Source organism: Schistosoma mansoni, chromosome 1 (assembly GCF_000237925.1).
Source record: "Schistosoma mansoni strain Puerto Rico chromosome 1, complete genome".
NCBI classification, from domain to species: Eukaryota; Metazoa; Platyhelminthes; class Trematoda; order Strigeidida; family Schistosomatidae; genus Schistosoma; species Schistosoma mansoni.
Genome location: NC_031495.1, coordinates 49,166,578 through 49,193,766, shown reverse-complemented (window position 1 = coordinate 49,193,766; position 27,189 = coordinate 49,166,578). Strand labels below are relative to the sequence as shown.

Genomic DNA, 27,189 nt, shown 5'->3' with positions numbered 1-27,189 from the left:
GGTTCCAACATGACTAAGATCTACTTTTAAGAGAAAAAGAACTGTTTTTAAGTTTACTACAATAAAAAACAAAAATAAATAAAACTTTCTTAAACTGTCTACTGAGGTTTGCTTTAATGAATTCGCCAAATTCAGATGTAATTTGTTACGATCAGCAGAAATGGATAACCATTCTATGCTTAATGACCTTCATTTTCATTTTTAACTAACTTTCTGGGATAGATAACTCAGAATCGTACTAATTTCTTTGGGTATTCACTATTCGAAATAACAGCTTCATTTTCTGATCAATATTCACACACTTAGTCAGCCAGTGATCCTGTATTTTGATACATAAAATTTGAGGATCATTTTCATTAGCAAATTATGAGTAAAACCATCTTGAACTATTTCAGAATTTTATCAAATCAACTGAAACATCGTAACAGTGATCACGATGTAGCGGTAGATAAATTCCCAAAATCAATGGCTCTGTAAGTCTTCGACATTTGATGTTGAAAGCATTAGTTTGAATGGACTTAACTAGTTGAAGGCGCTCTGTCACGCATCCGCACCAGATAACTAGTGGGTACGCCGTGCTACACATATTCTACGAACGCTATCCAGCCTAAATTGATCACTCCTAGATATATCAATAGTCAATCAAATATGTCTTTGAACCTCTCCTCTTCTTACATTTGATTTGACTAAGTTGGCATATTTCGATCACAAAAGGTGTTACTGGTTAAGGTGTTTTCAAGACCCAAACACTAGTAGCATATTTAACGAGAACATCTGCTAGGCTACCTTTAGACTAGAGCTCCTTCATTCAAATTTATAAGTACACAAACTAAATAACTCATACATGGATTACATCATTCTTTTATAATGACACGAAACAAGCTTTCAAGTATTGTTCTAAAAATTATTCTAGTAGTCATAATCAGAATACAGCTCGGTAAAACTAACAATCAGCCCAAGTTCCTATAACAAATGAGCATAATGAAATAAAGTTTACGAAATGAATTCTACAGGAATCGAGATTATCTTTATACTAATAACAGTAAATATGATTACAAATCGAGGATATGGTTAAAAAAGAAAATTTATTTAATAATAATAAAACTCAAAACCCATGGAGAAATGAAACGTATATGCTCCTGCTCGATTCCAACTTTAAAATAAGTCACACTATGTCTTCAATCACTGATTGCAGTTATTGGGCAGACACCAAGCATGTAACCTGCTCAATAAAGTGCATTAGATGAGTTCAGAACTTCTGCAGAAGTCGATTATAGGTTTTATTTCGAAGAAAATTCAATGATGAAGTTTAACTAATCCACGGTGTCCAATAGTTCTAGTTGTTGTTTTTTTGATGGAATATTTTAAGACCTTCATGTTTTCCAACATTAGAATAATAAAACTAAGTAATATCAAGTAAATATTTGCATAATCAACAATGAGTTATAAATTTTGTATGATGGATAGTTAAATTGTTCTAGCCTACAACCCTATACCTGAAAATATTATTCCTTAACTAACTAACCACAACTACGTACAAAGATTTATTAGTAAATAGACATACATTCATAACCTCGACATTGATACCTATGACAGTTAGTTTAGTACCAACTTCATGCTCAGTCATTAAAGTAATGAAGTGGGTTACAGTTTTACACAATCTAACAACTCATCACTTTATAAAGAATGAATTTTAATTGAAGGAATTAATAATTTTTTGGATGTAAATCACTTGAACAAAAAATTGAAATAATCTTGTTTATTTTTTGGCTAAACTTGAACTTATTAAGAGAAACGTACTGTGGTGAATTTGTACAAGTCTTAGTTTAAACATCTTTTATTGATATTAAGTTACTTGGCAACGAACATCCCAGACATTGAAAGTTACTTTTCGATTCATGTGCTGACATGAAAATATTTTGTTTTATCGAATAGAGAACAGTTTCGATACTGAGCTATCCATTACAATTGGTTATAATATATCTAAGATTATAGTGACTAACAATTCATTGTTGTATTAGAAAATTTCAACAAATAAAATAATGAGTAAGTCATAATCACTATGCTATTTTTAAAATGTAATTACAAACCGTAGATCACAAGAAAAACATTTACAAAGTAAAACTGTGAATCATAACGTAGGACAAGTGATGTTGTCTCCAAGTATAAATGCCTTTACAGTTTATCGCGCATATATATGTCTAAAATGTTTCTTCTATTTAAACAATGACTATTTTGTTTCGACTACATTAGATTAATAAGTACAAGTATTGACTTATAGAAGTTTGAATAATCAGTATTATTATTATTGAAAATGTATATTTGTTTTCCCTGTTGATTGATAATTTCCTTACTGTTTATGGATTTGTCAGAGAAATAAATTATACTGATGATACGACTAGTATTCTAGTTTAACAACTAGCGACCAGTAGTACCTTCTATATTCGATCGTTCCCGGCCAAAGGAAATCAGAAGTCAGACGAGAAGAGGTAGGAAAGATATATTTGATACGTTACCAATATATCGAGAGGCGTTCGTTCTTAGCTGACTATGGAAACGTAGGAGCTGTGTCCCACGCCGAGTTGCAACGTGATCTGGTACGGATGCATGACCGAAAGCCTTCAGTTAAACAAGTCCACTTAAACAACGTGGTCAGCATCCAATGTCGAACACTTAATGAGCTATTGATTTTGGGGAATTATTTACAGCTACAATACATTCCTAGTTCTTACCAGCTCTCTTTATTCGACACTGACTAATGTAGTAAATTAGTAGTAGTCATCACCTTAGCTTTTCAGATTCCATCCATGTGAAATTATTCTTATTAGTTTTTATTGTGAGGTATTATATCTACCTAAACACTAATTTAAATACATTTTCGGACCTGAGGTGAGTGGGGCATATTTTTTTTTCTATTTAAAACCACTTACTTTAGTCTGATCGCCTTGATGACTTCTTGTCAAGTATGATCATTTCTTGAAAAGCTAAACTTCGCTACACTAGTTCGTTATTATCAAAAAGCGTGGCAGACTTGGTAGGAAACATTTGTGAAACCCCATGAAGACAGTATTGTTTCTTAAAGCAGAGGTAATAAAAACAAATTCCGTAATCAACCCGTAAGCTATCGGTTAACTACTAAACGATATGTAGTCAGACGATAGAAACCCACCCCAGCTAAGAAAACATATAGTCAATGTTGAATACCACTTGATATTGTTTGTTTGAATCTTCCCATTGAATTAAGGCTATATCGAGGCAATACGCACAGTATGCACATATCCCAATAAGAGACTGATCAATTGCAGTCCTAAACATCTGGGTTCGAGTCCCAGAGTGAACATCAACTCTGAGATGCAGGTACATCCAGTTGACGAGCCCCAAATAGAACGAAACGCGTGTCCTGGATTCCACTGCTAGCCACTATCTATCTTTGCTTATAATGCTGAACACTCTCTATCCACTTATCATCTGACCTATTTAATGCACTCATACTTTACACACCTATTTTTTACTCGATCGTCAAACCCCCTCCCCTCTGTAATTAACAGATTCTTTATCTCTATGATTTATTGATGGTATTCTAGTTCTATGTGTTTCCTAACATATTTAACACACCTCATGATTAATTACTTTAACGTCTTATGAACAAGGCTTGGCCAGGCACTCAGGCTCGTGTTTTGACTATGTAAAGCTCTTGCTCCAGTTGTTTTTCTGTTTGACTATTCATCAGACATTGTTGAATCATTTTTGTATCATGGTCGTAAAAGGGTATCCTAACAGGGAGCGCTACAACTAGTTATTTATCCACCATCCAATTATTTTTTCAAGTAGATGACGGCAAAGTGGACAACATATTGTTTTGTTAAACTCAACTATTACTAGCTTGTTTTTGCTTGTGGATTTATCTACAAACTAAAATACTTATTCTTTAGCCTCCACTTTCATTTCCCTATTCAACACAGTCAAAGGCACAATGGATCAGCAATGTTAGGGAATCTAAATCATGCGACCAATACATCCTTAGGATTTAGTTCATCCACATCAAGCTAAAAGCAATGATGAGTACTTAAGTCTGAATAAATAGGAATCTTAAATAAGTCGACTCCGCTTTGCCAGCTGAAAATAAACTAGTCATATTTTTAAAGTTTAGCTTTCATATTTGCTAAAGAAATGGCCGATTACACTGAATTAATTAATCCTTCCTAGATATCCGTAAGATAGGCATTAATAAATGGATTCATTCAATACTTATAATTGGGTCTTAAAAACACAAGATTAAGGAGGGTTGCATGACTCAATTTTTAAGTCTTTTACGAAAAGATAGACTGCTTATGGCACACATCAAACGTGGAGTAGTCAGTAAACATTCTGCTCATCTAAACGGTAATGTTGTAAATTGTAAACCGTAAAACTCACTTTTGAAGATGTGTTATTGATATAGTTCCTGACAAACGTAGTTTACATAAGTTACTAACATATAGAGCTTATATAACGTTGTTACAAAAGCCAAAATATCATCTATCTTTTTTTAGTAGTCAGTATACAATTAGCAGCGATATCGTTTCTAAAGTAAGCACAGCTTTAAAATATGGATAAAAAAGAAATGACATCCCGTAGTACACAAGACGTTTAGAGATATCGTTCTCCAACAGATTAATTCAAAGTGAAATCACTCCAGATTAAAAGAATAAAGGTTTGGTATTTAGAAGTACTAAAATAATTTATATGGGTTACACACAGTGGTATTTGAGTACGCGATGAAACCCAAACCCTGATTATCCTAGGTGGCTGGAAGCAATGAACAGGAACCCCGAGAACTAGGTTTCGAGCTAATCGGTACTATTCAATAAGATATATCTGAAGTTAAGAAGGATTATGCTAATCTAGGGGACTCAAACGCGACCAATAAAATTAGGTCTATAATTATAATATTTTACAAAGGCCAAAATGAGGCATGTATTAATTAATTTGACAATGTTATCTGTTAAAAATTAGGTCTGTCCGTATTGTGAAGTGATTAAACACAATAGTCTACCACTAAATAATTAATTTAAGACTAGTACATTCATCACTTCAAAACAAGTTGCTTTGTTCACTTTTGTCAGTCAGTTTCTGTCTAGTTTTGGAAACCTGAGTAATGTAATAAAAGCAGTTGATATGTTGGATAAAATTAGCTTTAAAAACGTATTACTTGTACACCATTTTTCATTTATATGACCAGGAAATAAATTATACTCAATGTTCGTATAGTTTCTTTAGTTAAATAGTGGTTAACTCTAAAGAAAACAGTCTACTATAGAGAATACATGTGTACAATGTGCCTTTCCCTAAGAAACAATAATAAGTGTACTAAATAAACCGCTTCTCAATCAATTCAATACAATTTAATAAATAAATTATAATCCGAAAATGTACAAAGTAATAGTATCACGTGTATTGTGAACTGTTTACCGAATTTTTTTAAAAATGTACATTATATTTAAAGTTAGGTCATATCACCACTGTCATAGTTAAATACATAAAGTGCGAAAACCCAAATCCACTGATCTGTTATGCAATAATTAGTCACACAATCAATTGTTATTAGTCTGTGAGCAAAAATATAAAGTCTCAATTAACTTGTGAATTAGACAACACTATAAAAATAAGTATTTATAAAGTATAAATAATGAAGAACACTGACGAAAAAGGAGAAGAAAAGGATTGGCAATCCACTAATAGGAAAATGGAAGTGAAGAAAGAAAACAATGAACATACATCGTGAAATTCCAAAATCGCAAATAATGAGTGTAATTCACATGGTATCAGCACAAAAAATCATATTTCTGAAACATCTGTATAGATTTGTTGATAATGCACAAATTTAGCAAATAGACTGGAAACAAAAAAAACAATAATAGAAGTGTAGAATATAATAAACATCAAATGATTCACAGGATTCGAACAGAGTACGTTGGATAGGGAGGAAAGGGTAAGAAGCAGGGGAGGGAGGTATAAAGCTAGAGTGAACAACGATAACCCACCACGTTTTCATCTAAAAGTGAGCTTTGAGAAAAAAAGGGATGAAAAAGAAATATATAAGAAATATACTTCGAATATAGTTCAAAATATGCACGAATAGAAACAGTCATTATAAATTACTGATTTCATTGAAACGATCAAGCTTCTCAAGTTTACAAACGCAAAATATAACCTGAATATAATGTTAAACATTTAAAATTGTATTGTATTACCCTTAGAAATGTGAATGAACTGGGTCTAACGCCGAAGCAAAATGACCAAGTTAGTATACAATCACTAGTTCCTTTTCCCAAATTTTCCTGAAGGGAGCACAGAACATTAATGTAATTACCTCTATGTCTGACTTCAGTGTTTAGGCTAATATGTTGTTCGGTCCTGTTGCTCTCCCCCTCTCGATTTGTCCGATGTCTATGCTGATTTCTCCGGTTGTTTGTGAGATAACATCTATAAGGTCTGCGTGTGCTGCTTCGATGGTCAGTGGGTTTAGTGAGGCTGACCTATTTAAGAGTTCTTCAAAGTGTTCTATCCATCTATTCCTCTGTGCTTGAATCTCAATGATAGGTCTGTTTTCTCTGTCCTTGATAGTTCACTTTGGTTTACTATATTTTCCAACTAGCGTCTTCATTGTATCATATAGTTGTCCCATATTTCCCTCTCCTACAGCTTTTTCTGATGTCATTGTTAGGTCTTCTAAATACTTACTCTTTTCAGACTTAATTCGCTTCGTTTGTTTGTTTGATTCTGTACATCCAGCCTGAGGCTTGATCGCCCCTGCTGTTGTGCGATTGTTGCTGAATGCAGTCTTCTAGTTCTTCTTATCTTGAATCTTGGTCAGAGTATCAATAGAAATCAATTCTTTATGTTGGTAACTCTTGCTCCCTAGCACCTCCTTACATATCAAAATTGTTGCTTCTTTATTCTCTCCTCAGTTGTCCTCCACAGTGGTTTCTTCACTTTCTAGGAGATCTTGTCAGCCTTAGAACTTGTTACTAAGAGTTATCTTGAATTCGCTGAGTATGTTAGTACCTCGACGGGAGGCTATATTTGACTTTGTAGTGCTCCTTGACAATTATCTAATGCTTCTTTGACTTCAGGTTTAGCTCGGCCACCACGAGGTGTTGATATGAAGCTATATACATCCCTCTATTTATTCCTACGTATTCCATGAACCTGAGTTTTTAATTTATGCAGATGTTATTGCTCTCGTTCTCTGTAGTGTGGTCCAGTGACATCCCTGTAGCTTTAAGCACGCGTTTGTCAGGAAAATTTTTCCACCTACAACCATATTATTGAAAGCAAAGATGTACCTATTTTTCCGTTCCTTTATAACAGTTCATGTCGCGCTATCACGGCTTCATACCCGGTGTTGTCTATTTCGACCTTCGTGTCCAGGTTCTCTATCATGATAGTCAGATACTTTCCTGAACAGTCCCCTCAAATGCACTGCAGCCTCTTCGTTGCTATTGTTCGTGGGTGCGTAGCACTGAGTAACATTCATTCTAATCCCTTCCTTCCTTGTTTTACAGGACGGATGCTTTAATCTTTCAGCCATGTGATTCATATTCTATAAGTTCTTTTAGTGCTTTTTTGAATACCACCAGACTAACTCCCTGTGCGAGAATATTTTCTTCCTTATGATCAATATACAACAGTACCTCCTCTCCCGAATGATGGTAAATCAGTTGATGAGGTCATGAATCTTCATCGACTGAGATGGTTGTGCCACGTGTTACGTATGCCTGAACACCGATTACCACGACGCGCAATGTTGACTAGTGTAGGGGATGGTTGGAAGAGAGTTAGGGGCAGCCAAACCAAAACATGGCATCAGTGCTTGAAGTCACTAACTTCTAGTCTGAGCCATGTTGGTAGATGCAGACTACTTGGTTGGGGTCAACGCGACTATTGTACCCAATGGTTGGAGACTCTAAGTGACTTGGCTCAGAATCGATCACAATGGCGTAGGTGTATACACTCTTTATCTTCCCTTAAACCTTGAGATTAAAATTGCTTCATAACTTTTTTCCTACTATATCCTTATATACAACCTTTCTTTATATACTACCACCACTAAATTAATTACTTCTATGAATCCGGTGTTCATCTTGTTGTGCTAACGAGGTATGGCAACTTGGACCGATGCATATATGTGCCTGGTCCTACGTTGTCGCTGACTGACTGACTGACCTCTCTCAAAGCTAATCTTCTCTGTAAAACTTGTGTTCAATGGACTTCACTTAATTATAGTAGATCCCATTGCATTTCTGTCGCCATTTGGATGATCGTTCCAGTCTGTTATATTTTCCCGACATTCCATGTACCTATATTAATTCCTATTCTGATTGTAAGAAGAGGGATAAACTTCGTGGCTTTCGAAGAATCACAGCTTCCACCATTAAGTATCATAACGTTTCTATATGAAGACCTTTCAAATCCCAGGGCAGAGTTTAAATGGTTTAAATGACTATTTCTGGTTAGCGTTTTTTGAGCAAGGTTCTCTCTTACTAAATACGGTTGCTAATCTTACACCCAACCTTCCTTTTTCATCTGGGTTGGGACCGGTAGTAATTCTAGAGGGGCCCCAGGAGGAGCCTTTTTATTATTATCTTACTCTGAATAGTTGAAAAAAACAATTGGATAAATTTATCTTGAGAACTTGAATATGCTTATTTTTCAATAGCTTACAATTTCAAGGAATTTGTCAAGTAATACCATTAGCTAGTTTTAACAAAATACAATAAGTTTAATTATATTGGAAATTTCTCATTAAAAATTCCGTTCAGTAAAACAATAAACTGCTCCTAGTTAAACTATTTAAGTTAATCAAAACTGCTAATTTACCTATCTTTACTAACTTATACCAAAGACAGTAAGAAATTTTTCGATGACAATAGGAAAGCAGAATAAAATGAATTGACGATTAAATATTACGTTTGATTACGGAAAATAATCAATTACAGATCTCAAAAACTTACTTTGAACGCCATAAAAGGCAAGCGTACGCAACAGCCGCTACATAGTCAGTAGAGAAGCATATTACTAAAATGAAACAATAAGAAATGTTTGGATATTCAGTATTACACTAAAATTAAAAAAATAATCAACTCACGAAAAGACATGACATCATTATCGAGTTCATTAATTTATGACCCGATTATCACAAAGTGCAAATAAGATAAGTAATAAAGGATAAATAGATATTCTAGTACAGCATATCTAATCTCAGAATGACTTTTTGGTATAAACGTTTATATCAATTCATGCAGACAAAAATATGGTAAACAAGGTCTCAAAAAAGATGTTGTCTATGTCTTAGATCCAAGTTCGGGATTCCAAGTTGTATGTTCTAGCAAACTAGTAGGCTATTAGCTCATTGAATATTTTGTATTCACCATAGGACATAAATTTTAAAATAGCCCCATGAAGTATAGTATCTTACATCCAACTTAGGAACCAGCATCAACATATCTAAAAACTTAACACTTTCAAGATAATTTGTGACATTGAATAACCAGACTTTCATATATGACTTCCGAACTACCAAGTGGTAAGCCTTTCAACATTATTTTGGCACTTCGTACCTAAACAAGTGATGTTAGTCTGTAAGGAAGACTATTTGCAAGTCTCTTTATCAAAATTTTCTCTCTATTGCTTAGTCATGACTGATACATAAAGATCGGCCACTTACATTTTTGAGTCATTCTCATTGTAACTGGATTATACTGTTAAATTAAAATTTATTTCTAAAATAACACTAAAAGTATGACATTGTCTCTGATTCACATGATCTGGTTAACTTTACTGAATTTTGAAAGATAGGTAATTCGTTAGAGATCCTATCACAAAGCTTTAGTCCCTTTTTAATACAGTAAGTTATGCACTAAGTCACAACTACTAACATACGTAAAGAAACCATTTAAAAATGTGTATACCTGATAACATTCTTTAGAATTGTTTGTTATCACTAACAGTCTAGAAATCATGTTAAATAGAATCAATCTGAGTTAGCGAAACAAAACGTGTATACCAACAAATATAGCATGCCGAGAAAAACTGTAATGGTAGTTAACCACGTTATTATTAATCTAAAGATCCATATACGAGGTAAATATCCCCGAAGTACATCCGAAACTATAAACAATGTAACCAAAATAACTCTGCAAGTTAAGTGATCATAACCCATTAAGTTGCTAATGCCTTAAAGAAGTTGATTACGCTTAGAAACTTCCGATTCCTTGGCTCTTTAATAGTCTCTAGCACGTCAACATTAGTACATGGTTATTCATAAAATTCGCCCCTCATAATTAAACTGAAAATTAAACATTTTTCAGAAAGATCTAAAGAATATTCAATGTTAATGTACGTTCAGTCAGTCAGTCACAACGTAGAACTTCGTACGTATGTACATCAGTTCGAGTTGCCATACCACATTAACACAAAGATGCAGTTGTCGATTCAAATCCCATAGTGGTAGAAGTAGTAAAAGTATAAGCAGTAAACCGAAAGATTAGGGTTTGAAGATGTTATTTAAGGAGTATAATACAGTGAAATAAATTTGGAAAGAGAAAAAGGATAGGGACATGAAGAATTCAGAAGATTAGAATTTAGAAGAACACAAAGAGTGGATGCACCTTCGCCATTGCAAACGATTTTGAGCCATGTCATTCAAGGTCTCTAACCATCGATTGCTATCATCTCGCGAATCCCAACCAGGTAGTCTACACCTACCAGCATGACTCAGTCCAATTGTCAGTGACTTCATGGATTTGTACCACGTTTCGGTCTGGCCGCCCCTAGCTTTCTTCCAACCTACTCCTACATCATAAAACATTGCACGTCGGGCCAGTCGGTGGTTCAGCAACTGCTTATAATAACACATACATATTCTGACTAGTTCACTATGTAACCATAATACATATTAAGGATTAATAATGAAAATCTCATAGTTGTGAAATCGACTTGGCTAATTAAACTTTCTCCTCATAAAGATAAAAGTTCACTATAGTCAATTGTAGTTCCAAAGATTGTTCAGATATCTAATAATAACATATTCAAATACTGTCAAGCAAATAATATTCAATGAATATATAATTAGATGAACAATAAATGGAAGAAATAGATAGTTGACAATTTAATAAATTGTAAAATACAAAATCTATACAAACCGATAGTGTCATGTTATAAAGCATTAAAAATCTTTATATAAATAAAGAAAAAAATCAGATGAGTTCAAACTAATCAATAGTGTACGTTTTTTCATGTTCATGTCACTTAATGTTGAAATATGACAAACAAATTTCTAAGAAATAAGATAATCCAAAAAAACGTATTCCGTTCAATAAAGTCAATCATAATAATACATTACATTCAACACTATTATAATAAATATGTTCACCTAGATAACGATGAGCAAATGAATGTTTAGAAATAGATCATAATGTTTAAGATAGCTAATTTCTTGTGAAACATTTAACTCAGATAACATTTATAGCATTTTAAACTCATACAATCATTGTACAGATTGTCATTTTTAATTGTTTGAACCGCAATGCCGAAATTTCAAAATGAAGTGGTCAGTGATGATAGGATTTCGTAGTGTAATTTTCAACTGTTTCATTATTTTATATAGTTGAAATCATGAGTCGATTGAAGCTAGACCACCATGGAAAACCTGGAAGCACTGGACGGCCGTTTCGTCCTATTGTGGAACTCCTCAGCAGTGCGCATCCACGATCCCGCCTCACGAGATTCAGACCCAGAACCTATCAGTCTCGGGCGCGAGCGCCTAACCACTAGACTACTGACCCAGCATCCAACGGTGTTAATGTCTAACTTCAACCAATCTACGAAGTTGGGCAACCATTCACCAATATCCTGGGTTCGAATCTCGCGAGGCGGGATCGTGGATGTGCACTGCTGAGGAGTCTCACAATAGGACGAAACGGCCGTCCAGTGCTTCCAGGTTTTCCATGGTGATCTAGCTTCAATTGACTCATGATTTCAATTAAATAAAATTATTGAAATCTCCACAAAACCCCCCTTCTGTTTCATTGTTTGACAAAAGTTAACAACTAATGGGTCAAACTCTCACTAAGATTTTTTAACGGACTGAACTTTAATGACTTTTTCTAAGAAGTTACTGCGTACATTTCTACAGTATCAACTGCCTAGGCATTTTTCCTGATAATTTCATTTCACTATGTTGATACGTGACAACTTGAACTGATGTACATATCAAATAGGTTCTAGGTTGCTTATGAATGCTGTCTTTAGTATATTGTTTGTAATTTATTACTTAGTCAGTGATTTCTTGTAAATAATTATCCTCACGCTGTACCAATGACACAAACTAGTATCTTATGAGTGGATATAGGTGATGTCAGAGACTCAACTTATTACAATAATATCGAGATTCCAATAAGTAATCAGATGCAGTCAATAAAAATAATCACTTAAGCTAGTTGACTAATCAATCTACTTCGCAAAAATAATAAAACAAAATACTCATATACCTTCATGTTTACTTGATAATTTGAGAAATTACCTCTAATAGTATTCGAGTATCTTTCTAAGAATTCGTTTTTTTCACTTCCTATGTTCACAATAGAATAGGTGATATCTAAGAAACTAAGCCCTAAGGCATCAACAGTTCAAGAAGGTAGTGTCAAATTGAGTACCAAGTTTGTTTTTTAACACCTGCCACAGTGAAACCGTACTAATTGAGTGAATAGGACAACTCTCCAATACAGTACGAAAAACTGAGTAATTATTATTTAGCACCCATATGAAAGTTTCTATCCTAAGCTACAATATATAACAACTGTAGACGTCATTGAAAATAACCTCCAAGTTAAATCGATTCATGTGGACCGACTTTTCGGTTGGCGCCTTAGAACTGTGTGTTAACATTAATGAGCCAATTTTAAATGTATATTGATAACATTACACTCAAAAATAAGAAAAAGATGTAACATATATTTTGTGTATTATTTCGAAAACAATGGCGTGTTTGTTAAACGTCGATAATTTCAACTCAATAACAAAGTTCATTTACATAGCTTATCAACAAACTTCCTATATAAGGGTTTGTTATATATACTACGTTGTAAAAATGAAGTACTTGGGGAGAAAGGTTTAAACCTACAACCAAATGGTCAAAAGTTGAGGTAGCAAAAGCTAACAAAAAGAAAGTAACTTTACTAACTACAAAATTCAACTCTCCAGATAAATACTTACTTGATATAGTTTTTGTTCGCCACAAGGGAGATACACTTGTCTCACCAATAAACACTACTAATGGTAAGATCACAATCCATAGGAGATAACCAGCGGCAAATTGCATTGTATTGATATTTGGGCCCAAGATACATAAATCCATATTATACGACTCAGAGTAAATTTGTGCTATAAAATGCCTGCGTCCTACAACTACCAATATCCAGAACACTAGGCAAATTCTTAAAGCTAACAATAAACAACCAGGCACTGTATTCCAAACAGAAAAATCGATAACAGGGTCTCTATCAAACTAAAAGACATAAGAAAAAATCAACCATTACACAGAAAGTCTTACAAGAAATTTAATTAATTTTAATTGAATTAATTCTAGTCACAAGAAACGAGTCCAAGATACAAAAACGTTGCACAATAATTTTGTCGTTAAAGAGTGATTTAAATTGAAGTTGAATATATTTGCTCAGTGGTGATTCTATTAGTTGTCTGCAATGTACTGTATTTTGTGATCTATTCAGTTATTCAATCTAACAAGAATTTACGAAGAGAACTAACTCTATGCATCGTCAGTGGATAGATAGTTGAAACAATTAATCATCTACATATTTAAGCAACGTTAACACAGTTACGTCAAGTGTTATAATTTCTCTTATTACGACCCAGCTATTCCTATTGCTTAGTATTCTTCGACACCAATTCACTCGACAAGTCCCCAAATCAGAACACAGTTGAACAGCAACGAAATTATATTCCAAATAACAAGTGTAGATGGAAGTAAGAAGCACAATAAGAGAAACGTTAGTATATTTATAGTTTTTACATGAGAAAACTCTAGAGTCTTCTTCAAGTATCGACTAGCGCTGATTGGATAAGAAATAGCCGTTCAGTGTGCACTAACACAATCGTGCATGGAACATGCTTTAATCCAATGTATATCCCGCTAAAATCAAGTAATAACAATAGACCAACAGCGAATGTTCGTCAATCTAAATTTTCTTCAAATCAGTATGAAGGACAAAACAATTAACAACATGAAAAGCAAACAAGTCAAAATAACAATTTTAATCATAGTGTAAACTAGGAATACAGGAAATATAGTTTAGGAAAAGTGAATGAAATCGGAAAAAGAAAAACATTGATTAGCGTTAAAACTCAAGATTTAGAAAAAATTGGAAAATGAATGGTATTCTAATTGAGTGTAAACCATTACACCAAAAGTATTCCCAACTACAGATTACAAAATATGTAAGTTACAATGAGGTAAAACAATAAATCATACTTTGGACTATCACTGGTGAAATCTTTAAGTCTGTTTTTTCTATTGAAAATTTAATAGTGTTCTTTAAGTTGAAACAGATAATTTTACAAATAAATCATTCAACTCATGAAATAAAATATCCTCATAATGGATTAATAGCTAGTTGAACAGAACACCTTCAAATAAATAAAATGCTATAACAGTTACCTGACTGGTTGTCGTCATCTACAATATTTTTTGATAAGAGAAAGGATCTTGCATAATGAATAAAAAGAACCTTTATTAATTCCAGTTAATGAATAACAATGGAAACATTCTCCAGAATAATAGTAATAATAACTAAACGTTTAAATAATTTGAGCATAAAATCACCAAACTTTCACAACAACCAGTTACAATAAAATTTCTTTCATTTTTTTCTGAACTGACCTTGTTGGAAAATGCTGACCATTCAATGTTAATGTTAATGATCCCATACTAATACTGAGGCACTGATGGTACAGAATGATAATCGGTTTAAAATGATCAAAATGGAGACACTGTATGCGTTTTTTCCTTGTGACTAAGCAACCCACTACAGATTGGCATGTTTAGTTGAAGTTACAATTTGTGTGAAAGACAAAAATACTGAAGGACTTATCAAACTAAAGCATCTGAGGCAAAGTCCAAACCTCTTTACCCCATTCCAATGATTAGAAACCGAATACTTCAACAAATAAGCTGCCCCTTAAATTGATATGCACAAAAAAGAGCAGATTAACTGAAACTCTATCCTACCACTTTAAAAACTCGCTAGCACTGAGAAGTTAGTAGTCATGATAATGAGTTCTCACTTATAAAGTCTATTAAAAATGGATAGGCTTATCTAAATCAATGGACAGACAGAAGAGTCAGGAATACGGCCCCAGTAAAAGGTTACAAAACATCGACAATTTACTTGAATCCTTAATATCACCTTACATTTTTGTTTTACATTAAATATTTATCAGAAACTGTTCACTTTCCAATTAGTGTTTGAAAGTTATCATAAAAACAAATACTTAGATTGTACCTAGTGAATAACTTCATAAATACCAAGTTTATATTACAACTGTAGAAACATTACAAGTAACCCATATTAGTGATCGACATAGTCTGAGTATTTCACAAACAAAATCCAAACATTTAGTCCACCGTAGTTTTTTCCAAGAAAATAAATGTAAATGCACTGAGATTCTATTTCCGACATCTATTGAAGGCATCTCTCATATGACTATTGGTCAGTGATACCTATACTTCAGGATCATATCGACCGCAAGTATTATATCAAATTCTAGCACTACAATCAGTACAATACACTACACATAAGTACATACAAATACTAAGAGGAAAAAGTATGAATTAAAGGTAGTAATATCGAAAGTAGCAGAAAACGAAAAAACTCACCATAGCCCATATATACAGTAAAGTTTTGACCCCAACCAACAAAGTAACCAATAAAATCATATATGGCCAAAATGACGTGGACTTCTGATTGGTTGATGGCTTAGCATAAATATTTTCTCGGATAGGATCGTAACTGTACAATTTATGACTAAATTTACCAAGGTGGAAGAATCCGGTAGGTAAACTGGAAAACACTTTGGAGGTTAGTGGACAAAGAGCTTTTGAAGCATCACAAGATTGGAATGCGATTGACGGACATTGTGGACTGAAACCCATTTGACATGTACACAATAGAACAGCTAGGAACACTGAGTCTGCCCACTGTGTAATTACTGTTCCCAACTCTGAAATCAGACCTAGTCCTCGACCATCAAATGAGAAAACACCCCAGTGAACAGCAGCCAACAGTGTTCCTAGACTAGCCAACCAAAGATGAGTAAGGTAGAGGTAAACATGAAGTGAACAGTTATTGACCAGTTTGATCTGTATAAAAAACCATTATCAGATAAAATAAAATTACTTGGTAACAATAAAACAAATACAAAAATATACATGTTGATTAACAAATGCTTTCTCTTTCGATACATTACAAAAGGGTTTTGTATTTGGGGATGAGAAGTGCATTTCACGCATTCCGGCATTGCTACTTAGCATTCAGAAGATTACATCAAATCGGGATGTCCGTGTATTATGACGGTACTGCATACGTGCTCATTGATACATGAAATCCAAATAGATATGGCAAAATTTAATCAAACTGAGTAATGGGTAACACTAACGAGCAAATCTTGATATTTTCAAGTTAGATCATATTTAACAATGAACTACAACCCCACCGCGAATTTTTTAAGTAAAAAGCCTTCAGTGATATGGTTTTCTTGCAAAGTACCCACCTTGGTGCAGTCGAACTTTATAAGGATTTTCAATCAACAGTGTTATATGATGTCTTCAAACAAAGGAATACAGTTAGAGCCAGACGTATACCATTAACCGGGTGTTCGTACCAATGATCCTCGATTGGAATAGGCGTTGTTTCCATAACTTTTATCCTAATTAGCCAACAATTTGGATTCTTAATAATATCTCACCACCCGAATTTTCGAACTGTGCGCGGACCGGGGAATAAAGGCGCGGTATTCTAGAAGCTGGGTCGCAAGGGCACCAAAAAAATTCTAGAACTACCTGCTCATTTTCCCCTGTATCAAAGTCGGTTGAAACAAAAGGTATACCTTTTGCTTTCCTTTGTTTTTTAAGTAGTTGAAGGCTGGATCAAGTACAAGATTGGCTGAGGTGTATTTGCGTTGCATTAAATCTTGAGCCAATATCTCGATTGGCTTAGTACGATATGATAAAGTCCTCACTTAAAAACACTTATGTTTACACTCCGTAACACTATATAACAATTAAAACACTTTAAAAATAGCTCCTTCACTTCCTTCCAGCAACAAATACTAACACCTAAGTCAGAGTAGTTTACCTTATTTAAATTATTTGCTAGTTTTTGATGAATTGTTACTAACCATATACTACAAAAAATTATATTGAAAAAGCTTAAACGAATATTCTTTTTTCTAAACATATAACGAAACCTAAATCAATGCAATACTTGAACATAATAATAATAAATTATAAACAGTCAGTTAAAACGTACATGTGCTGTTATATTCAAAATAATATAGAGTGACAGAAATATAAAAAACATATGTGCAATTCCATGTGTTTCAAAAGAGAAATGATGTTCAAATTGATTGAAAGACTGTAATTTTGGTTCACCATTAACAAGCCATATATCATAAATCACTGTTAATAAGGAATAAGTTGATGACGATGATAATGATGAATTTGAATAACGAGGAATTGCAGTAGTCTCCCATTTACATGTAGTTAAATTACGTTTACACGCGACCAAACTCAAATACCAATAACTTTATATAAAAGGGAAAATAAATCTATATTCAAATTACATCAATCAATGGAAAATAATTTCGAAAAATTGCATTTCTTCTATATTACGTCAACTACAAATTAAAAATGAACTTTGCCAACTATCATAAGACGGAGCAAATTGCAGTTACTTAGCTACCGAATAAATTTATTATTTATATTCTAATTACTAACTTGAGGGATGAATCAATATAAAATTCTGGTAAATAATACATTTTACTTGTAAAAGATATATAACAAAAATATGACCTTAACTTTACTGCATGTAACTGTATTATCATCTAATGATAGGTAGCATTCATCGACACTTTTTACTGCGTTCATTTTGTGGATAATATAAATGAAACACAAGACTTACTTATCACATATTGTTTTCTGTTATGTAAATAAATGATTCTTAATTCAACATAGCCTGGGATAATCTTGCTATGAATTCAAAAATACTGCATCTCATTTTAAAAAAATTTTCCAAAATGAATTTTGTGTTGATTTTATTAATCATCATCTCAAAAATCCTAACCATTGTTTGCAGATAGTTACCGAATACTTAGGTGCATGAACTTTTTTGATTCAATCTATCCGTACATTCTTGTCTAGACTTAGTCAATAAACTTTCTTGTCACCCTCAGTCTTTTCACTCAAGAAGCCAGTTGAACTCGTGTATAGGAAGATTGCGTAGCAGTATCGAAATCGGAGGCCGAATGTCACAACGCTATCCAATTCATACGAGTATTATGAAATCATTTTTAAAATTTCATCATGTTTTAGAACAAATGTAGGTAGAAAACAACAAGTTTAGTCGTAATGAAATGTTTGCTAATTGATATCAAAATCCAAAGAAAATTCAAAAAACAAATATTATTACTAAGGGTGATGACATATATATGTGCGCAGTGGAATTGACACTGAAATGCGAAACAGTACAAACCCGTAAACAAACAACGATGATTTAGTCATTTTGTACTACGAGGTTTTATTAGTAATATATTACCTATGGTTTTTATAAGTTAGACGAGAAAAGCTGATAAGATGAAGCACGTTTTTTTCCGTTTAATTAGTTACGATTTCTTACTCAATAACATGAAAATTGAAAGGAAAACAAAATAAAATACGAGGCATCTTAAAATGACAACAACTGCACAGGTCTTCGGTACATCTAATACTTAAACAATGTTCAAAGTATTTAATCGTGACTACTTTATCGCGCAAGAACATGATTTTTAAATGATTACTTTCATTATAATATACAAAATAATGAACCAATTGTTTGATTTTATGTACAATCGAAATGAAATTAGAGTGATTGAATTTCGGGAGAAAATAGACAATATTTATACGAACCGTGGTTGCCGAAGGTCTTGCACAACAAAAGTAAATTGTGAATTCGGTACTACACTTTCAGGATCATCTTCCTCTGCGCAAAGCCCAGATGAAGAACAGGGTACGGATCGAAGTAAATCCATTTCTCCTGTGGGGGAACACGTCTTGTGCCAAGCAAGAGAGTTGATTTTATCAAACATTTTGTTGCAACGTTCAGTTTCCATGAGCCATTGACTTTCCTGATATGTCATACCAGTTACATTTTGTGTCCATATTGATTTTGTGGCATTTCCATAGAGATCCATAATGAACTCACCGTCAACCAAAACCAATGTAGCAATATCTGTCACATTCTGTGCTGTGAGGCAAAGCAAAATAAAATAAATACCTATTTCATGCGATTTCCAAGTTTCACGGGTTACAGAATAATTAATTAAAGTTAGTACTTAAATTAACAGGAACGTGGGTTGGAAATATTAGTTACTTTTTTACTCCTCTGTTCAGTGTTTCCTAGACATCGAAATAAAAAGCAGGAGTGTATGGTAAACACTACTCGCCATGACCATCTTAGATGGCAACTTTCATAATTTTTTTAAATGATAAGGAGTCTTTGAAAAGAGGTCTTATCGACAACTGTTTTACTGAATTGTAGATATACATAGTTAATTTTCATTTGAAGGTCAAAAAGTATAATTAATGAGGAACTAAGATATACCTATGTCCTAAAATCCTACGCACAGTAATAGTTCGATGTCCGCCACTTATGCGAACAAGATTGGAATAAAGAAAAGAGGAAGGGGAAAAAAGAGTAGTCGGAAGAACAACATGATTGGATTGGAAGAATGATGGAGCATGTAATGGACAACTCAATGATGCACACCCCCGAATGCCCTAGTACAGCCGAGAGTGGGGAGGGGCCGCCTCCCTCTCAAAATGCTCTCACACGGTCACACGTATACAGCCTCTGCCAGGGAAGCCCTACTCACTGCCCTCTCGTGGCGGGGGTGTTGCTTGCGAAATTGAGATGACGAAAAGTGAATGTCCGGCGCCTTAAGCGGGCCGGTGGACACGGTGAGTCATTTTTCTTATATACTAGGTCACTTCTCTTCCTCTATTCCCTCTTCATGTACTCCCGTTTTTCAACTTATACAGCAGCTCGCCCATAATGGAAACTCTGCTCTATCCAAACGATCTCGAGTCACTGTCTGGTCGAAAGTGAATACTTCCACCGAATACGAATACTGAACTAGTCTTTCTGAAACCACGTACACCATTCAAACTGGTTTTCTTCAGCGTTCGCACACTAATGCAGATCGGACAACAGATAGGGTTGGCTATGTCTTTAGAAAATTATAATATCGACGTTTGTTGTCTATCCGAGACCCGTATTCAAGACTCTGATGAAGTACTACAAATTCGCTCTCCATCTGTCGCCTCAAAAGGCTTGTTTTACGTGCGTTTATCCAGGGACCCTGTGGCATTTTCGTCTGGTCTTGCTGGCGTTGGTGTCGCACTAAGCGCTATAGCTGAGGCAGCACTAGTCGATTGGATCCCCCATTAACAGTCGGTCATGTGCTTGTTGTATCTCGAACTTAGATTCTTAGTCTACCGCACAATACTTGAGCACACGAACGCTGGAACCCTCCCAAGTCACAAATCAAAACACAGAAGACAAGTTGAAGGAATGTTATTCCAAACAGTGTCGAATATGGTACAAAATTATCAGGTATTTATAGTTTTTAGTAGAAACAAAATCATCATTATAGTTATCCAATCCGCAGACAGAGAGTTATCAGCATTGTCCAATAGGGAAGCTCCACGTGGCAATTCTGGAATATTCTTCCAAGAGCTGATTGGACGGAACATGTTGGGCTCCTTCTGGGCTTCCTAGAGCCTCCTCGACTTCACCTGTGGACCATCCTCACAGTGCTGTTAGATTAGAAAACTCCATCAAAGTGAGAAGAAATAGACGTGAGAAACGATGACTTTTTGTCATCTCCGCCTATGCCCCAACAGATTGCAGCCCGGATGCAACCAAAGATGAATTCTACCACCAATTAACTGTTCTTCAGAAAGTGTGTTCAACAGATATTGTAGTACTAGCCGGGGACTTGAATGCTCAGGTCGGGCGTCTAGGCACAGAGGAGAGTCGTTTAGGTGGCCGATGGGGACTTGTTAGTCGCAGGTCAGATAACGGAGACTATCTACTGCAACTGTGCACAAACTACAACCTGTTTTCGGTTAGCGCTAAATTCCGGCACAGTCATCGCCAATGTGCCACTTGGCGTTCTCCCTCTGCATCTCAAGCGTGGACTCAGATTGACCAGATCGCGATCAGCTACCGCTAGCATGGTTGTGTACAAGACTGTCGCTCCTTTTGGAGTACCTATCTGGACTCTGATCATGTCCTGGTCTGTGCCAATCTTACCTTACTTTTCAGTGGTCAACGAACTGATCGTCATCAACGGATTGATGTCAGCAAATTGGTTGCAACTTCTGTTGCAAGTAAGTATCGAACCAAGCTAGCTTCTAGGCTAGCTACCATCCCACCAAAAAGCATAGATGAGCATTGGTTGTAACTACATGACGGCATGAAAATGGCGAGTAAAGCCTCATGCGGCTTCGCGAAACGTCCCGCTTACAAGCACTGGGTTTCTTCAGGCTTTTTACAACTCATTGAAGCCCGTCAGTCTACTGAAGGTGACCGTGAGTTTGACCACAAACGAAGGCTGTTACGTAGTGAAATCGGGCAAAGCTTGCGTAAGGACCGAGAAGCTAATGAAGATGAAGGGGTGCCAATCACTAACATCCATCAACGTCTTGGACGATGGGCAGAATTCTCTGAAGGGCAATTCAACTGGCCTGCTGCTCCGGCAACATCGATAAGACTGTCCTGCCCTCCGTGGCCTGTGAAGACTGATCCATCAAGTGGGGCGGAAGTCCGCAAGGAAAACCAACTTTTAAAGCGCTACAAATCACTGGGCCCAGATGAATCACCTCTGGCTCTTTTTAAAAATGGTGGTGACTTTCCGGCTAATGAACTCACAACGTTGTTTACAAAGGTTTGGGAGCTAGAGAGTGTTCCAACGTCATGGAATGAGTCGATAATTGTCCCGATCTTCAAAAAGGGTTCACTTCGTTCCTGTAACAACTATCGTGGGATAGGTCTACTTCCGATTGTGTCCAAACTATTGGCTTCTGTCATACTTCGTAGGTTGTTCAAAACCCGAGAAAGATTGACTCGCGAGGAGCAGGCTGGTTTTCGTTCTCATTGAGGATGTATCGGTCATATCTTTACCCTCCACCAAATGTCAAAATACCATCATACTTATCACAGGTGGTCAGTGTATGACATGGTGTCGTAGTATGAAAGAAAGCTGCAAAGGGCTGGCTTCTGTTGGTCCTTCACGACTCCCTGGTTGAGGTCCAAGAGATGGTGCAACACAGCGGCCAGAGACATTATCAGATATGGCTCAGAATAAAGGCACGTGGCGATCCTGCTGTAACCTTTTTTACTTTCTTCATAAAGAGTGGTCATAACTTCCTTACCCGAAAGAATTCTTTTGGTTGTACCTTTCCGTTTCCCCCATTATTATTCTTATTATCACACTAACATACACTAACCTGTGGTTGTTATTATTCTCCTTTTTTTCCTTATACCCACCCTACTTCCTTTTTCTCTCCCCATCCTCATTGTTTTGTGAGGCGCATATATATCTGGTGCCCCCTTGTACCAATATTTATGTGTTCAAATTAATAGATAAAACAATGATGTTCTTGATATTTAACAAACGCAGTTTGATTTTGCATAAAACAATAAATTAGTTTGCCGTATATGAATTTTCGTCCACTACATTAGAACTGAAATCCATTGATTATCCTAAATTCTTCATTTACGAGCCGCGGGTGAGTGATGAATGAATACCGACTATTCTAAAGACTACATTGGTTAGGTGGATTGGTTTCTGGAGAGCTGCATTACTCAGCAGTGGAGAACAATCGAGCGGAAATTCACCTACCTATCATACTTCAATTAAATGAGCACTTATCATTACTCACCTCCAATGTTGAATATGCGGAAATAGAGTTGGTGTACGTACACTTACTGTTTATGATTCAAGAACATAAAACACGCTTTTTACCACATTACACAAAATATATCTTTATATTACAACAAAAGCAATGTCTATCATTATCAGTATAGGCAATAAAATTACTTAATATACCTAAAGAGCAACCAATTAACCAAGACATTGAAAAATAATACACAAAATGCAAAAAGAACCAACTTAACAAATCGTGTAACTCACTATTTGACACACCGTTTTCGAGGTTCACTGTCCCGTAAATGTAACCCCTTGTGGCTTCAAGTTCATCAATTTGCGTTCGTTGAAAGCCAAACTTTGTCAAAAATAAATATCTGTTGGATGGATCCCATTTCCCTTTAAGATGCAATGTGTTTACCCCATTCGTGATTAATAGGATGGTTAAAATACTTATCTGAAGAACAGAAACAAAGTATATAACCACTAATTTTGTTGGAAATGTTCGACACTTACGAACTTCTGCACATATGATTTTGTAAATTTCAAAATAAGCTAACAAAAAACCCCAAGATGTTAACTAAAGACAGGTTAGCAGAGATTTTGCATCCCTCTAATTGCTTGCGGAACACTCATATGATTTGGCAGTCCTAAAAATAAACATTTAACAATACTACTCTCTTGCCTGTGTGCAAATGAATAAGCAGTTTACCATTTATAAACGAGTTGTTTAGAAATACGAGCACCTATATCTTGGAAACTACACTGTTTACCATAAAACCTTTTGGAATAAACTAAACACGTTAAATTATTTGAAAGGTGTAACCTCTATAGGCGAAATCTATGACCAAATCATGGTTTCCAGTCAATAAGAGGAAACTATGAAGTATCCACTCTACCAAATTCACTTAAATAATCATCTTGATAACTCTAGTTTTATTTGCGTAGCACTTAGCAGCTGAAATATTTAATTTTCCTTGTTATCATTTACAAAGTAGATAGAGGGTATTCGCGTTTAGACTACGGTCGTAGTTTCCTAATGAATACATTTTTCTTATCTCCTGGAAACCATAAGTTGGCTATGGATTCCACTTGTAAAAATTATGGTCGTATTTATCAATTTAGTGTTTAGACCACTTTGAGATATTTTCTTATGAATAGTATGGCATAAATAATAAAACCGGAAAAAGTGGCTGGATTCACATCATTCGGGACGGCATCAAAAACAGAAAATTGTCAATCAAAACGTAGAACCTGTACGCATGTACATCGATTCAAGTCATACCTTACTGGTACAGAGATGAGGTTGTCAAGTGAAATCCCAGAATGGTAGAGATAATAACAGTATCGGTGGTAATAGTAAAGATTAGGCATCGAAGATATGACTCGGGAAAATATAAATTAGCGAAATGAAGATAAATAAAGGTTATGAGGAATTTAGAATTTTGGAGTTTAGGGAAAGACAAAGAATAGATGCACCTGTGCCATTGCAAACAATTTTAAGCTGTCATTCAAAGTCTCCAACCATTGATTATAATAATCACGCAGACCCCAACCAGGTAGTCTATACCTATTAACATGACTAAATCTATTTGTCAGTGACTTCTTGGATTGATTCAATGGTTTGGTTTGGCCGCCCCTACTTTTCTTCGAGAGTACTGTACCAGAAAAAACAGTAAACACTACAGTACTTCAAGATGAATTGAAATCATACAAGTCATGACTGCATAGCCTCTTTGAAGACCAAAGTGTAGAGCTCTTATTCATGTGAAGAGAATTTAAATAAGAACATATGTATAACCACTAAGGGCTCTTCCAATAACACGTGTTAAAGTGAGCAAGCGCGAACTCTGAAGAAAAACGAGAATACAAATCTACAAATAATGATCACGAACGATATTAGACATACTCTAAGAAGGCTTCAGTGGTCTTTTGAATGTAACAATAAGTTTTCAACTAAAACAAGCTTTAGAAAATAGAAGTCTTTACGTTTTACACATTCATGACACTTAGAAAAGTTTGTTATTAATCACCTAATAGGCTTGATACTGTGACATGTTAGTTTTTCAAACCAAATAAACTGCAGAACTCCATGCATGGACACTAATTATTGCTGGGAATTACGCTGACAAATGACTTACTTAGATTCTCGATTGTTTTACAGAGAATATTGTCATGATTACAGACTTCTGGAAGTAAACATACTCTTGACAGTCTTTAGAGGTAAGGATAGATCAAGTGGCTGTCAATTTTCGTGACCTGTAGTACTATTGAGATCAGTGTACCTTTGAATGCACTGACAGGTGTCGATTATGTGCACTTTGGTAGAAAATTTCAATAATTCACTACCCAGTGAGAAAAGCAAAACACATGTCGCAAACGATTCGATCTGAATTCTCGAACCTTCGAAGATTGACTTTTCAAATTATTAGTCCTAGGGGGAAATCTCTATTACTTTATTATAATAATTTGGAGGGTGATGCAGTTGGGAGAAAAACCATAGATATAAAGGAACCTAGGAAGAATATTCTTCCAAAGTCCCCATATAAATGTAGGTGGGTTTAGGGAGATGTGTGAATCTTGGGAAGAAAACAGCAACATCTAGGAAAATAAAGAATGTTTCCCGGGTAGCCAAAAAAAGGAAACTACAATCTGAATTATTCCCTTATTTCCTCAGAATTGCATTATTTTACCCCTGAATATCGTCTCCAACTTACAAAAATTGTTTATTCAAACTACTGATACATTGTCGCTTATAAACATAATAATTTTTTTGGGAATGTTGCCTGTATTTCCTTAAGGTTCGTCATTTCCTCTTTTTTGTCTGATTGGGTTGATATTACAACACATACTTTCTATGATAACACTTTTGGTTGGGGATGTCGTCTTTGTCATTTTAAAATGGACAAATAGGTTACGTACTCGAAGTATACCCATTAGTAGGAGCTACACCGCTCGTGTAGGCACCGGAGAATCATTGGAGTAGAGATAAGAGACATACTAGCCGCGAAAAACTTCCAGTCTTCATTAACAAGAGTAGAAGGTCAAGTGACTTAACTTAAATCTCCCGATTTATTAATGGTACAAGCTTTCAGGTCAAAGGTTCTCATATTTCGCGTGCCGATAAAGAATTCTAGTAATTCACACGTCGATGTGAACAGAGAAACTTAAGTGGGGAATGACTTAATCTCAGCTTCTGAAATTCTGAAGAATCTTATCTCATAATGTTAGGTCCGGAAGGAAGAATATCATAGGACATATTATTATCGAGATCTTTACCCACCATACGGTAGGAAGTGTTAGATCACCTTACCTGAGTAATATGTCGCAAGTATGTTGAAGTGAAAGATGTCACAGATATTTAATGCTTCACTACACTGTTGTCCGCAACAAATTTGTGATCGGTGATTCCAAACTCAGTCAAACCTGCAGTCAGGAATTACGGAGGTTTTTCGGTTTGTCCAGAAATGTGTAATCTGAGCTGGCTAGTTGTTGTGACGAATGTGTGGCACGACATGTTCAATGGTGATCTGGTGAGAATGCGTGACAAAATGAATTGACATAGATTGTCTTCAGTAACATAGTTGAGGTTGGCACGAATGTCAGAGGCTCAGAGAAAATTGGTGGCTATTTGCCGTTAAAAATGGTTCTTTTGTTGAGCGCCACAAAATAGTAAGTTTTAACTCCAAGTATTCATTGTGAAAAGGTGTGCTTCCCTAAGTTCCCCAGGTCAAGGAGCAGAGGTAAATGAATCCCCAAAATAAATAGCTCTGTAAATGTTCGACATTGGATGCTGACCACATTAGTCTTAGTAGACTCAACTACCTGAAGGCGCTCGTTCATGCATTCACATCACATCACGAGTGGGAGCGCCGTGCTCAACTTCTCCTGTAACCACTAGCCAGTTAAATCAGTTGCTTCTCGATATATTAATAGCCTATCAAA

General features: G+C 35.2%; 1 protein-coding gene across 1 annotated transcript; it reads right to left on the bottom strand.

Moving 5' to 3' along the window:
* Positions 1–5,366: 5,366 nt before the first annotated feature.
* Smp_049330 (hypothetical protein) lies at positions 5,367–26,214 on the bottom strand. Its single transcript, XM_018794702.1, has 8 exons — positions 26,167–26,214; positions 23,512–23,701; positions 19,223–19,559; positions 17,589–17,862; positions 15,938–16,420; positions 13,258–13,549; positions 8,997–9,060; positions 5,367–6,045 (listed from the first exon to the last, which is right to left on the bottom strand). The coding sequence occupies exons 1-8, from the start codon at positions 26,179–26,181 to the stop codon at positions 6,000–6,002; spliced, it is 1,701 nt and encodes a 566-aa protein (XP_018649088.1). The 5' UTR covers positions 26,182–26,214; the 3' UTR covers positions 5,367–5,999.
* Positions 26,215–27,189: the final 975 nt, after the last annotated feature.

Bases quoted from the DNA above. Each gene is read 5' to 3' on its own strand.
- Smp_049330 (XM_018794702.1), bottom strand. The intron at 19,560-23,511 runs GTGAGTTACACG...TTTGCCTCACAG, and splicing joins CGAAAACGGTGTGTCAAATA to CACAGAATGTGACAGATATT. The intron at 17,863-19,222 runs GTTCGTATAAAT...TTTTATATAAAG, and splicing joins CAAGACCTTCGGCAACCACG to TTATTGGTATTTGAGTTTGG.